This window comes from Mastigoproctus giganteus, chromosome 4 (assembly GCF_048544385.1).
Source record: "Mastigoproctus giganteus isolate SK-2022 chromosome 4, ASM4854438v1, whole genome shotgun sequence".
NCBI classification, from domain to species: domain Eukaryota; kingdom Metazoa; phylum Arthropoda; class Arachnida; order Uropygi; family Thelyphonidae; genus Mastigoproctus; species Mastigoproctus giganteus.
Window position 1 is genome coordinate 24,585,604 of NC_143578.1, and position 15,500 is coordinate 24,601,103.

The 15,500-nt window shown below is 36.6% G+C and overlaps 1 protein-coding gene across 2 annotated transcripts in view; it reads right to left on the reverse strand.

The window, feature by feature from the left end:
• Myt1 (protein kinase, membrane associated tyrosine/threonine 1) overlaps positions 1-15,500 on the reverse strand; it is a 102,880-nt gene that overhangs the window by 25,302 nt on the left and 62,078 nt on the right. For both annotated transcript variants that reach the window (XM_090371414.1, XM_090371415.1), the window contains 2 exons: positions 13,827-13,868; positions 6,550-6,718 (listed from right to left, as the gene is read on the reverse strand). In XM_090371414.1, coding sequence (XP_090227540.1) covers positions 6,550-6,718; positions 13,827-13,868 — 211 coding nt within the window. The remainder of the gene's footprint in view (positions 1-6,549; positions 6,719-13,826; positions 13,869-15,500) is intronic.

Genomic DNA, 15,500 nt, shown 5'->3' on the forward strand with positions numbered 1-15,500 from the left:
CTTCTCAACCTCCAACCCAAGCATGGTACTAAGTACTATAGGTTCTAATACCACTCATGTTTGGGGTTTTCATAAAAAAAAAAAAAAAAAATATGCTATCATCGGCAAAACTATGGATAGGATTTCCAGTTAATGGAAGAAATAATTAATACAGAAGAGGAAAAGGGTGGGGGAAAGAAATGAACCTTGGGGACACCAGCATTGGTGGAGAAGTTAGAAGACAGAGAGCCATCTACCATCACCCTTAGTGAGCGATCAGAGAGAAAACTGGATAACCAATTACAAAAAATAGTTGTCAAACCATAAGATGGAAGCTTGTTTAGAAGACCTTTATGCCAAACATGATCGAAAGCCTTTTAGATGTCAAGAGCAACTGCTTATGTTTCACCAAACTTTTCCATTGAATTTGTCCATAAATGAGTAACATAAGCCTGAATATCACCAGTGGATCGACACTGATGGAATCCATACTGGTAATCGTTGATCAGACGGAAGGTTTCTAGGTAGTTTAAGAGTTAGCAGTTAATTGATTTCTCCATTACTTTAGAAAGAGTAGAAGTAATTGCAATGGGACGATAATTGGATGGGAGGGATTTGTCACTCTTTTTAGGAACTGGCTTGGCCGACCAGGCTAGCCAGGTGGGTAAAGTGCCTGCCTGGCAACCCAAAGGTCGCGGGTTTGATTCCAGCCTCGGGCTTGGATCAAAGTACTGCAAAAACCTTGGGAGGTGCATTATGGCCACAGAAGCCTATGTGCCAACAACTACAAAAAAAAAAAAAAAAAAAAAAAAAGGAACTGGCTGGATATGAGCAAATTTCTAAACAGAAAGAAAAACACCTTTGGAATAAGAAAGTGAAAAAAGCGGCAAAGAACAGGAGTAAGTTGAGGAGTACAGATTTTGAAAAAAAGTGGAGAAATACCATTAGGACTTGGAACTTTCTTGGCATCAAGATTTGTCAAAATCCTTCTGAGACCCTTTTGATGGAAGACCACACGAGGCATTGAATCAAATGTGCCAGGAATGGTGGGAGGTGTTTTACCAAGATCATTAATATGTGAGTTGGAAGAAAAATGGTATGCTAGCAGGTCAGGTTTATCCTTGGCCGAAGTGACAACAGAATCATCTGGTTTTGACAGAGGTGGGAGCAGAGATGGGCAAAAGTTGTGGCCAATAGCTTTGGCAAGAGACCAGAATGCTCGGCTACCATTAGAGCAAGAAGCAAATTTTCTACTCTTAGCCCGTTCAAAATCTAGTTTAGACTGATTAATAACAGCCTTTCAAATGTTGTGAGCTTTGGTGTAGGCAGAAAATGAAACTGAAGAATTGTAAAAAAGCCAATTACGATATGCAACATTATTCTCTTGAACAGCCTTAGCACATTTATTGAAAAACCAAGGTTTAGATAAAGGATGAGATTTTAAATTGCAGTGTGGGATAAAGGATTCCATTCCTACAAGAATAATTTCACTGACACGATCTGAGCAAATGTTGACATCAGAAGTTTTGAAACGGTAATCTGACCAGGGAAAAGAAATCTTTCAGGTCATCCCATTTTGCATTCTTGTAATGCCAAACAATAAGAGGTTGGGAATAGTCATGAGATAAAGGCTCCATTGAGAAAGAGACAATCACCAAGTTGTGATCTGAGGTGCCTAAAGGACAACTCATTTCGACTGTGTACTTAGAAGGGTTGTTTGTGAGAAGGAGATCAAACATGTTGGCTGTATGATTAGGATTGTCCGGTATTCTTGTAGGTAAATGAACAATCTGTGCAAGGTCATTAGTAATTGCAAAAGCCTCAGCATCTCAACTAGCTGAGTTGGTGTGACTATATAATGGAAGCCAGCTGGAGTTGTGAACATTAAATTAACCAAGGAAGATTACCTCACTGTTAGGAAAGTTAGACGGGAGAAAGTCAAGTTGCAAAGAGAGGAAGTCAAAGAGCTCCAAGTGATTAGTTGAGTTGGGAGAACGGTAGAGACAACAGATGAACTTGACACATTGAGGTAGAGATATTTTAAGCCAAAGAATATTGAAATGAAGAGATTCCAAATTACGAAGTCTGACAGGGAATATCAGAACAGACAAATGCACAAGTACCACCTTTGAGGCGAAAGGAATCATACAGTGAATAATTTGGGCAACTGAGATGAGCAGTAGTTGAATCAACCAATAACTGAGATTCTGTCAGAAAAAGTACATGGGGTTTGGCAGATTGCAAGTGGAAATGGACATCGTTGAGATTAGAATTGAGACCACGTATATTTGTGAAATGAACTAGGATGTGTTTGGGAGGTTTAGATCTTTTTGCAGATAAGCTTACTCTATTAGTTTGACAATTCATGGTGTATTCAATAGTAAGAAAAAGTAGGGGGGGGGACATTCCGTATGAAGTAATGAAATTTTGGATATGGTGTACACATGGTAAGAATATACCCAGATCCTTGACATAATGTGGCCTCAACAATGTCCCCCACCCGAATACACACTATTCAGACTCCCTCCAGTCACTATCTGGCAGACTAGAGGTAGCAAGATTATACACTAGCTGATCCCGCAGCTCCTAAAGAGTTACCAATAGGTTCGGACTAGCAGCTGGCCTGCGGACACCATTTTAGAGCTGTACCCTCGAAATGTAAGGAAGATCGGATCTCGCCATGATGTTCATCATAACCTCAAAAGTCATCAGTCATACTGCATGATGGAAGAGATGGGGAAGGGTTGACCGGAACTTAGCTCTGGAGACTAAACATGGGTTCCACCACTTCAAGCCTCCAATAAGCAAAGTGGTGGTATTTCACCGGTTGATGAGAGTCATCTAACCACCTAGTATTGCTTGGTAACACAGAGGGGTGGCATTCCTCTATGTGGTGTGGGTGTCACACCTCAACCCCTGCTTATGCTGGTTCACACCTGGGTGGTCTCCAACAGTGTGCCTGCGCATGGAGATTATACCCAGGATAATTGATGTTTTATGAGGTTATGTTGGACAGCATGGCGAGATCCAACTGCCCTTACATATGGAGGGTACAGGTGTTCGCAGGCTGATTGCTAGATAGACCACCAGACCGAGCCTACTGATTCTGGATCGGTTTGTGTATAATCTCATTGTCTCTACTCTGCCAGATGACTAGAGAGGTCTGAGTAGTGTGCATATGGGGCACATTGTCGAGGTCATTATGTCAAGGAGCTGGGTATATTCTTGCCATGTGTATGCCATATCCAAAAACTTCATTACTTCATACACCATGTCCTCCTCACCTTTTCTTACTACTGAATACATCATGAATTGTCAAACTAATCTGCTAAAAGATCTAAACCTCGCAAACACTTGTTCATTTCACAAATATAAAGGTCTCAGTTCCAATCTCAATGATGTCCATTTCCACTTACAGTCTGCCAAACTCCATGTACTTTTTCTGACAGAATCCTAGTTATCAGTTGATTCAACCACTGCTCATCTCAGTTGTCTGAATTATTCGCTATATGATTCCTTTAACTTCAAAGGTGGTACTTTTGCATATGTCTGATCTGATATTCCTTGTCAGAGACAGTAATTTGTAATCTCTTTTCGTTCTTCTCTGCCTTAAAATTTCACTACCACATTCTGTCAAATGCATCTGTTGCCTATATTCTCTCAACTCAACTAATCACTTGGAACTCGTTGACCTCCTCTCTTTGAAACTTGACTTTCTTAAGTCCAACTTTCCTAATAGTGAGGTAATTTTTATGGGTGATTTTAATGTGCCTAACTCCAGCTGGCTTCTGTTTTCTAGGCCCAATGACCCACCTGGTTGAGTGCGGGGTTTTTTGCAATTACTAACGACCTTGCACAGATTGTTTATTTACCTACTAGAATACCAGAAGATCCTAACCACACAGCCAACATGCTTGATCTTTTTCTCACAAACAACCTTTCTAAGTACAGTAAACCCCCACTATTCAAGGTTTCGAGGTCACTGATTTAATATAAAATGAAACCTAAAAAAATGTGAATTTTAAAGCGCCATGAACATTTTCCATTTTCCGCCATAAAAAATATTGGCGTGGCTAAAATTATCTTTCTCGGTCAAAACAGCATTCAGTGGGTGAGGGGAGAGGGGTGACAAAATCGCGTGCGTGGATGTTTCTCGCTAATCCTTGTTCAGTATGTGTTATGCGCTTGTCATGGAAGGTTTCGTCATTTGCTTTTAATTTATATGCTTATATATTGAATAAATTTATCAATTTATAAATTGATATGCTTACAAAAGTGATAAATCTGCCGTTTGGCAGTGTAAAACAGACTTTTTCGAGTGTGTTAATGGAAGAAAGTGACTTTATTGTGGACAAGTTCTTTCTAACCCGTACAAAAATATGGCTACGAATAAGAAGGGAAATGTGAAAAGATCAAAGAAGGTGATGACATTAGCGAATAAAATTGAGTTATTAGATAAAATTTCTAATGGTGAAAGTGTCTCCCCAGTGGCAAAACATTATAAAATCAATGAGTCAACGGTACGATCAATCAAGAAATCGGAAGAAAAAATCCGCCATAGTGTCCGTGAAAACGCACTAATTGTTTCAAAAATTTGCTCTGTAACTCGTGATGTTAAATTAGAAAAAATGGAAAAAGCTTTAAATCTGTGGATAGAAGACCGAACTCAAAATAAAATTCCGTTAAGTTCACTCATCATTCGTGAAAAGGCAAAATTCCTTTATCAACACTTTAGCGAAACTGGTGATAGCACTGGCGGGATAAGTTTTTTAGCCAGCAAAGGCACTAGTTTGAAAGATTTGTTTGAAATTTCTAATAAATATTACATTTAATATTAAATTGTTTCTTAATTTCATTTCGATGCCATATGCTTGCATTTCACTATGTGCTGTCTATGTACATAGTCATATTATGAAGATACATATAATACATACATAGACAAAATTTTAGACTAGTTTTTCTTATATATTTCATACTTTGGAACGGAACCCCTTTATTACTATGGGTGCCATAACTCAGTATTCGCGTTTTGGGTATTTGCGGCATTTCTCAGGAACGTAACCCCCGCGAATAGTGGGGGTTTACTGTACATGGTCAAAGTGAGTGGTCCTCTAGGCACCTCAGATCACGACTTGGTGATGGTCTTCTCCAATGGAGAAGACCATCACTTTCTCTTGTGGCTATCCTCAAATGGGATGATCTACGAGATTTCTTTTCTTTTTCCTTGATCAGATTTCTGACCAAGGAAAAAGAAAAGATTACTGACCATTGGATTTAATTATTAAATCTGACAGTCAGTAATCCTCAAATTGTGTCAGTGAAATTATTCCTGTAGGGATGAAATCCTTTATTCCACACTTCACCTTAAAATCTAGTCTCATTGCATTGTACATTCCAATTTAAGAAACCTTGCCCTGCACAAACAGCTTCAACTTCTCGAATATCCATCAATTCCTGAAATGCTGCTCTCCAGGTAATTCTCTAGTGCAGTGAAGATAACTTAGTTGATTTCAATCCTACTAAAACTCAGTCCTATCTTATAACTAGCAAAAAGGATTCTTCTGCTTCTATGCTTATCTTCAATGACACTGATTTCTAGGCAAGATCATATATCTCTATTAGGGACTACCCTGACTTTTAATCTCTCTTGGCATAAGCACATTACAAATATTACTTCCTCTGCATCTAAATAACTAGGTTTTCTCTTTCACTCCCAACATTACTTTTCTTCCAAACAGCTGTTCATTCTGTATAAATTGCAAATCCACCCTACTGTGGAATATTGTTCCCACATCTGAGGTGATGCCCCCAAAACCTCTCAGGCTTCTAAATTCCATTCAAAAGAGGCAATCAGATTAATTAATGACTCATCTCTAACAGACTCGCTCCACTCTGTCTCACTGACATTCTGTTTCTGTTGCATGCCTTGTCTCTAGATACTTCTATAGACCATGTTCTTCTGAATTGGCTTCTATAATTCCTGCTCTTTCTTCCAAAGCAATCTAAACATATGCCACAACTAGTCAACATCCTTTTACTGTCCAACTTCAAACTAACAGAACCAACAACTTTTCTTCTTCCTCATTTATTCATTCAGCTTCCCTTTTCTGAAACAACCTTCCTTCATATGTATTTCCTGAAAATTATAATCTACAGAAATTCAAGTCTAATGTCAACAAGTATCTTCTTTCAACTTCTCAACCCTTAACTGTACTAAGTACTATAGGTTCTAATTAAAAAAACAAAAAGCTATACCATACCATTTTGAAATCACTATGTCAAAGTCAACAAATATGTGGATTTAGGATTATAGCTTTATAGCCACACAACCCAACCTTTTATTTTTTAATTAAATATTTCACCAAGAAATGAGTAAATTTTTGTCAGTAAGTTAAACTACCTGTAATTTAATTTACACAGCGAATAGATTTATTTAATATAATTTAAATAGCAAACTTCTGCAATAAGCAATGTTTTAATAGTACAACAAAAATTTAATTACCTAAATAGATTTCATAAAATTAATGTTATAAATATGACAAGAGGAATTTTAATGACTAATTTACAAACCATCTGAATAGCTGTGGTCCCACTCAGAAGGATGTCGAACTGTTTTCCGAGATGGTGTGACCTTGCCATCCTTGTTATAGCCAATTTTTTTATAAACGTAGCTCAAAACTGAAGCAACGTAGGAAAGTGTGAAAAACAGCCAGTGAAAGAATGCTGCAATAAAAGAAACCTAAAAGGATAAAAACAAGTTTTAAAATTCCTATTTTGTTTAATGAAGGAAAGCAACTAAATACTGAGTTACTCTTTATGACTTTGCTCTCTTCACTGAGACTATAACAGTGTCCAAATAAACAGACTACAAGGATTTTAATGGCACATCAGAGTGAATAAATTTTGTTTTATAGTTTGATTTTATACATATGTAAACAACAGATGTTGCCGATATTTAATACTAGCCAAGTGCATCCTATGTGTGAGGACTCTTAGTACCTACACCACCCCACCATTAACATCTGGACATCAGCATATCTACAAATAACCTTCATTTACAGTAAAATTAATAACAGGTACTGAAAACTGGCAGAGTATTCCACAGAGCCTTTATGAGAGCCTCAAGTCTATGTGGAATACTCTGCCAGTTTTTTGTACATGTCCTCTGACATTTTCCATCACTCAACCTTCAAAGTTGTGACCAGTTCAGCTCTGTTTTTTGGGAAGTGTCTACTTAATGATCTCTGCTTGCTAGTCCAACTTTTTGAAATTCATATCTCAAACAAGTCTATCACACATGAGCAGTATAATATGGACCACTGTCCTACTGATACAGATATGGGCCTTCCCCAATATGTTGCCACAACATAGATAGACCTCAGCATTCATGACTTTGTCCAAAGCAACCAATGTCTTTGAACACTCAGACCATCATGTTGCCTCTGCCAAACTTCACTGTTAACTGTACAGTCCTCTGCCAAACAAACTATACAGTGCAGCAGATAGCTTTCTCCAGGCATCTGCCATACCAAGGCACAACCAATTACAGAGTCAGGTATGAGATTATAAGTGCCAGGACACAGAAATTTGTGCATGTGGAAATGGAAAAGTTTTTTTGGAAATTTTTATCATCTTTTTGATTAATTAACAAATTAAATTGTGTTTTATAAGTAATTTAAATAGTCTTAGTCACATTCATATTTTAAAATTCAGCTAGTGACTTTGTTGTTTGTTATTTGGTTTTTTAGGAGCATTAGCAACTAAGGCCATATTGCTCCGGGGATATGCGGTGGTCATTCCCTGGCCTTTCCACATCCTCCGTATTTGGTGGTCACAGGCTCAAACCGCAGTCTAATCAAGAAGCATGTGCTACGCACTGCTGCTCCTGACCACCTGGCTACGAAGGTGCCCAATGACTTTGTAAGTAACAACTTACTATTCATACAGCTACTGTATGAATAGTAAGTTGTATCGGCATTTGGGAATGAACATCGTAGCATGTAAAGAGTAGTGCAGAGGAATAGTAGGGTTTTAATTGTGATAAATAAGTAGCTCAAAGGTTCTAATCACTTGTTGGGAATATATCTTTTTTCTTTTTAGCTAAGGAATTTTTAGCAAGGATATAACTAATTTAACATTGCAATTGTTCCAGTATAGCATAACATATATCTTGAACTTGATAGCATAATACATATCACTGCATTTAGGAATCTATTAACTTAGTGTAGGACTGTCAATTAATCAATTAAATTTATTAATCTTATTAATTTTCATTGTTAATTAATTTGTATTTAAACAGAAATCAAGCCCTAGACTAGAGCAGCAAAGCAACGGGCACAAAGTAGAGAGGGGGAGAACTTTGGTCCTCCCCTGCTGTTGCTCAGGGGAGAACCAAAGGGGAGATTCTACAAAACATCACATTCTAAAATAATGTGCAACTTGCGAAGTGTTCACAGACCTTACTGGAACAGGACATGATCAAGCCAAGGAAGATATCTTTGTGTGTGTGCTAGGTGCAGAGAGTGCGAAAAAATTAGGCATCAACTCAGTATTCTGATGGACGTTTATGAGAGTTTGAAGAATAGGGTAGATGCCCTCAAAGGAATTAAAAGGAGGGGCCCATCAAGTTCTCAGCTGTCCAACTCAACACCAGAGCTCAATCTTGTGCATCAGATAATACAGTGACTATCTTCAAGGCAGAATACGTTGGTCGCGCCAGTTATTGTCTGCGCGGACTGGTAATGCAGGAGGCCCAAATTCAGATGTTATTTTAATTTTTTTTAAATATAAAAAAAATGGTTGTTTCTTAATATAATACTTTAATAATTGTCAAGGAAATGGGAAATATGTTGTGCAAGAAGGATAGATAGAATAGGACTAGGGTATGTCAGCCAGGAGCAAAAATATCATCTTTTGAGGGCACAAAAGGTGACATTGTTGTACATGTTAGCACTAATGATATTAAGAGCAAGAGATCTGAGGACTTACTTAACAAGTACAGGCAACGTTGGCAAAAAGTTGCAAGTTAGGAATGAATTTGAAAGTGTCTGGAATTGTCCAGTGGAGTTCCCTCGGTGTTCAGTGCTGGGTCCATTGTTGTTCTCAATATTCATCAATGATATTGATGAAGGTATATATCAGGCTTAATGTCTAAGTTTGCATATGATATACAGGTTGGCAGAGTGGTTAACGATAGTCATCAGGGTGAGCTATGTCAACAAGATCTATGAAAATTGGGACAATGGGCTGAAAAATGGCCGTTGAAATTTAACATTGACAAATGCAAGGTACTGCACATATCAACTGTGTGGTACTACACTCAGTGTACTGGAGGATGAAAAAGATCTGGGATAATTGTGCAGTCAGATATGAAATTCTCTGAGCAGTGCAGATATGCTGCCAGAACAGCTCAAGGGGTTTTGTTAATAATATACAGTGCCATACCTAGGTACGGGCGGACTGGTAATGTAGGAGGCCCAAATTCGGATGTTATTTTAATTTTTTAAATATAAAAAAAAAAATGGTTGTTTCTTAATATAATACTTTAATAATACAAAAAAAATTCAATATTGATTTATTTATATTACAGTAAATTTATTTATTTTATAATCAGATCTTAAAAGAAATTAATTTTTGCACATTTTTATTATTTAAACTTAGTTTTAATGTAACAAAAACCCACAATAATGTAGATTCACATTTAAAACTTTGTTTTGCTCTGAATGTGACATATTGCCTAGAATGGGATGGAGGATACATGCGCATTAACGCAGTACATCACAAGTTGCAAACTGTACTAGAGCACAGTACTGTTTGTTGGCAAGTGGAACATATTTCGGTGTCTTGGCAACTTGACTAAACCATTTTGCAGAAGGGTAAGGTAAAGAGGCACCCGTCTGAGCTGTTGTTGTAGCAGGGTTTAAGGAGCATATATGTACTAGAATGTACCTTGAAGATTAAGCAAGATGTTATAGTTTAATTGTACCTAAATGTCAATCTACAAGAAGAGCTATTCTAGCTATAGGTTTATCAGAAATAACAGAGTGATTCATAAACTCCATGAATTTATTTGAAAGTGCAATAGAAACAAAATGTTAACACCTAGAAGGAATTCTCACTGGTGAAGATGGGTACAGCGTCATCGATGCCAAAGAGTTACATCAAGAAATCAGATCTTTGAAGCATGTTTTAAAAGAAAAAAGTTTTGGTTGCTTAGAATTATTAATGTTTATTCAAGAAAAATATTTCGTTGAATTATATCCCAACATCACCATTTCTCTTTAGATATTATTAACATTGCCAATTGCAATTGCATCTGGAGAGAGGAGTTTTTCAAGACTCAAAATAATTAAAACATATTTATGAGCAACAATTTTTTTTTATGAAAACCCCAAACACGAAAGGTAACAAAACCTATAATACTTAGTACTGTGCATGGGAGAGCTTGGATATTATGTGAATAGAACAAGATGTACTAAAAGATACAAAACATCAGATGCTATAGACAAATTTATATCAATAAATATCATAAGGTAAGTGAAAACTTTTAAGTTTATATACAGTGGCAGACAAAAAAAACTGCATCATGTGAATTTTGCAAATAATGTGCTTCATGCTGCATTGTGGGTTGCAGAAACGTTCGAAATGCATTTGTTAGATAGGATATATATATATATATATATATATATCTCTGTGAATGAAATCCAATAAAAAGACTCCGCCTGATATACCTAACTGCCAATAAATATCTTCCCAAAGGGTAAAATGCATAATTAATGGAAATATGAGAAATCATGCAAATGGCAATCACAACAACCAAACATACATTTTATTACATTTACGTGTACAAACTGAAATGACAAGTTAATGCAATAGTATTATGTACTGTAAATCGGCAAAATAAGTCCTCAATATTTTGTTGTTCCTCCTCAAGCTGCAATTACAGCCTTGCAATGATCCGGCACAGAGTTAATCAACTTCTGGATATACAGTTGCCCAATTTCGTGGTACCACACCCTTACAATTTTCTCCTTCAGCTGAATCTTACTTGTTGGCTTCTTCTGAGCAATTTTAAATGACATTATGTACCAGCAGTTTTCAATAGGGTTCAAATCTGAACTGTTGCTGGGCCAGCCTAATACTGTAATGTCAGCATTTCTGAGGAATGACTGCACCTTAAGGGAGAAAAACGAGGAAAAACATTGGTGTAAGTATGTTTTAAGCCTTGTGAGACAAGAAGACAAACTCATTATTAAATCAAAATAGCATAAAATTTACCAATTTTGCTGTGTGGCAAGGTGCTGAGTCCTGTTAAAAAATGCAGTTTTGGACGTCAGTGTGCTGTTCCCTAATAATGGATTTCAGGCACTCCTCCAAGATAGCAGTGTAGGTTTCTGCAGTCAGGATGGTATGCCTCTGATTTTCTTCTGACATTTCGTATCCCATCCGAGCCAAGCAGGTTGAATTTTGATTCATCAGAAAATGTGACAGTGTCCCATTGTGCTTTTGTCCACGAAACATGCGTTTTAGCCCAAGCAAGTCACTTCCTCATTTGTCAGGTCAACCAAGGCTTCTTCTTGGGCCGATAAGCATACGGACCACATTCTGAAAGCCGTCTTTGGATAGTTCGTACACTTGTTTCGACACCAGAGGCCATCTAAAAGTCCAGTTTTAGATCAGGAGCACTAGCATGGTGATTACGAAGGCATAGCCATTTCAAATATCAATCTTGGGAAGGAATAGTTACTCTCTTACGGCCTGATCCAGGTCTTCTCTTAACATCACCGGTTTCCCACTTTAATTTCAGCATCTGGGATATATATATATATATATATATATTTTTTTTTTTTGTTAGTTGTTGACGCATTGGCTTCTGTGGCCATAATGCACCTCCCAAAGTTTTTGCCTTTTTACTCTGATCCAAGCCCGAGGCGGGGTTCGAACCTGCAACCTTTGGGTTTCCAGGCAGGCATTTTACCCACCTGGCTAGCCCGGTCGGCACTGGATACTGTTGACTTGTGGCAGACTATTTTATCAGTGATAGCACATGCAGAAAGCCCTTGGACAGAGCAACAGCTACACTTTTTTTTCTTGGTGTCAACTGAACATATGGAGCCATGCTTACACCTCTGCAAAACAGGATACTAATGAATTGTATACCCTTGCAATGACGTATTTATAGAAACATTAGGCTGATGCAATACCTTGCAATTACTGTCTGATGCAATACCTTTGCTTTGCAACAAACAAAATGGCTGTAATCAAACAATATCTTATACGTTTCACTAACAAATGTTACTTTTTATAAGGCGGTGCAGTTTTTTTGTCCACCACCGTAAATAATGTACTAGTTATTCCAGTTTAAATAAATAATTATGATTTGAATAAATTTTGGGTGTTTCCTTTATTTTTCAATTTTATGAATTCCACCTTTATAATTTTTGTGAGGGGAAGGTCCAAATGAATATTTTGCTTAGGGCTGACAGAAATCTAGGTACGGCACTAGTGATATACAGAAACGTTACTAGCAGGGACAAGGTGATTATTCCTTTGTATAAGGCCATGGTTAGCCCGCATCTTGAGTACTATATACAGGTCTGGAGGCCTCACTTTAGGAAGAATACAGATCTCCTGGAATGGATGCAAAGAATGGCAACTAGATTGGTGAGGGGAACAAAAGGGTGCTTTTACCTAGAAAGGCTTCAGTTCTACAAATTGCAGTGTCTCGAGACCAGGCACCTGCAGGGAGATCTGACTGAGGTGTTTAAAGCCTTGAATGGATTGAATAAGCTGAATATTAATGGTATTCTTCCACTTGTTGAGACTACACACGAGGGGTCATAAATTCAAGTTGAGGAAGAATGGTTGCATGATAGATACGTGGGAGTTTGCTTTCAGCCAGCAGGTTGTTGATTGTTGGAACAGGCTTCCATCTGTTTTTATGGAAGTGGATGGGTTGAATATATTCAAGGGAGAACTAGACAAATTCTTGGAGGTATGGATGGGTGAACTGTGGTTTTTTTTTTAAGCTGATGTTATATAAGCTTGCTTTCTTGCATCATTTGCCATTACTACTACAATCGTCAGAGTGGTAGACCATGTACCATGACCTGTTACTCCAAAGGACAGCTTTCCATTGGTCTACAGTCCAAGAACAGTAAGCCACATAACACACTAGATGGCATCTGGCATTAGTCAGGGTGCTTAATGGGCTGGTTGCATGACCATGGCAATCCATATTATGCAGTGTTCTATGCACTGTAATGGTGCCGGCATGTGTTCCAATCATCTTACTGAGGACTTTTGTGCATTGCAACATTTGGTTTTTGCATTCTTAGCAGAGCTCTCCTATCATGTTCCATCAGCTCTGGAGGTTTCCAGATCATTTTGTGATGGTTTCAACATCAGTTCACTTCCATTCCTCACCAACCTAGGGATCTTCAGTGCCATTAAAAATATCACATACAGACTGATTACTTGTATAGCACCCTATTATCACTACACACTAGAAGTCTGTTAACTGTCGATTGTGGCATCTTGCATTCACAATCATACTACTGTCTCCTAATAGGCCTATGAGCATATTTATAGTTTTTTCTGACAAGTGGTACTTGGGTAGTACATGACCAACTATCAACATAGGGGTGTCTGAATATTAATGGTATGGCAGTGTATTTATTCTACTAACTGCAAATGTCTGCCGCATTGATTTCTGCATGATACTATTGTACTATCTTTTAACCAGTTTAATCAGTCTCTTAAGTACAGGTGATGTACGTATGTATGTGTATGATTTTCTGACAGCTCAAAGAAATGTTAGAATACTTCTTTAATATTAATTTACTCACCACTGCTTTGGTCCTTAATATAAGTTGTCTTCTCCTGAGCACCTAAAAAAAAGTGGTATATAAATTGCCTTTTTGCTATTTATTAAATAATACATACACATTATAATGTTATTTATAAAATATATATATTTTACCGATACTGTTTTATTAAATTTTTGCTTGGGTTCAAAAGTGAATGGTTTGCAAAGTCTTTCCTCTGAATATTATTATTATTTGAATTTAAGAATAAAGAGATAAATGTAATTTAAAGTTCTTTCTTAATATCTTTTTTATTTTTAGATTTAAGACATTGTTGATTATATCATTTTGTTGTGTTTTCTTTTTTTGCTATTTCCAAAATTAATTCTATTTACTCTAGAATAACACAATATTTTACAAGGTAATTTTTTTTTCCACAGTTTATTAAAAATTTAAGAAGCCTAAATAGGGTAGGATAAATAAACTATATTTCACTGTATTAAACAGAGTGAAATACAGTTTGAATATAGTATTTAAATATACTCAGTATTTATTTGAATATACTCAGTATGGATTAGATATGCAGATGTTTTTTTTTTTACGTGGGAAAACGGGAAAAAACACAAAATTTTATGAATATATGAACAATAGACAAAATTATGTTCGAAATGGAACATGAAGAGTATGGGAAACTGCCATTTTTGGGCAAGAGAATGTTGCTTTATGGAAACGTAAAAAAAAATATTAAAGAGAGACAAATTCAAAAAAAGCAGTTACAATACCAGACATAAAAGGAAAAGAAAATTATAAAAATATATAACAAATACAGACTTCATGTGGTATTTAAATCAAGAAACAAAATTGGCAATATCTGAGAGATATAATTTCTGCAACTATACAAAGAATTGATGTCCAGAAGTTTGCCTTTAGTCAGCAGCTAGTTGATTGCTGGAACAGACTTCCATCTGTTGTTGTGGAAGTTGATAGCTTAAATAAATTTAAGGCTGAACTAGACAAACATTTGTAGTGACCGAATGGGTGAAATGGAAAGGGTTTTTTTTTTTTTTTTTTTTTTTTTTTGGCTGATGCTGTACTGTACAAGCTTGCTTTTTTGCATTGTATGTCTCAACTAATGCTAAGACATGTTATATACAAAACCACATGTGGGAAAATATATGTCAGTGAGACAGAGAGGCTTGACATTATAATTGTGGAACGTTGTAAAGATGTAGAAAAAGGAAATTCGAGAAAATCTAAGGTAGTGGAGCATGCTTATGAAATGTCAATTTTATTAAACTTTTGTTGAGGATATTCATAACACAAGTTGGTTAATGTATGCAGTGCGGTATATTTCAGGTATCTTAGCAAACAATAATAATTCATTATTTATAACAAAATAATTCAACCATTGACACGAAAATATTCTAAGCATTGAATTCTGAAATGCATTAGAGTCCCTATTCCATATTTATAGTAATATTGCTGTAGGGAGAACTGTGGAGGGTATGCTGTGAAATCAAAACTGAACTTAGAACCGTCCTCAGGCCAACAGAACATATGCTGAAATTTTGGTAGCAATGCACATTCTTCTTGTCAATTAATGTGAAAACATTTTCTTTTATGCTGATTTTTGCAGGTGGTGGGGATGAAATAATAGCTGTAAAATCATAACTGGGTCTGAAATTTTCCTTGGGTCCAACAGAAGAACATGGTTTG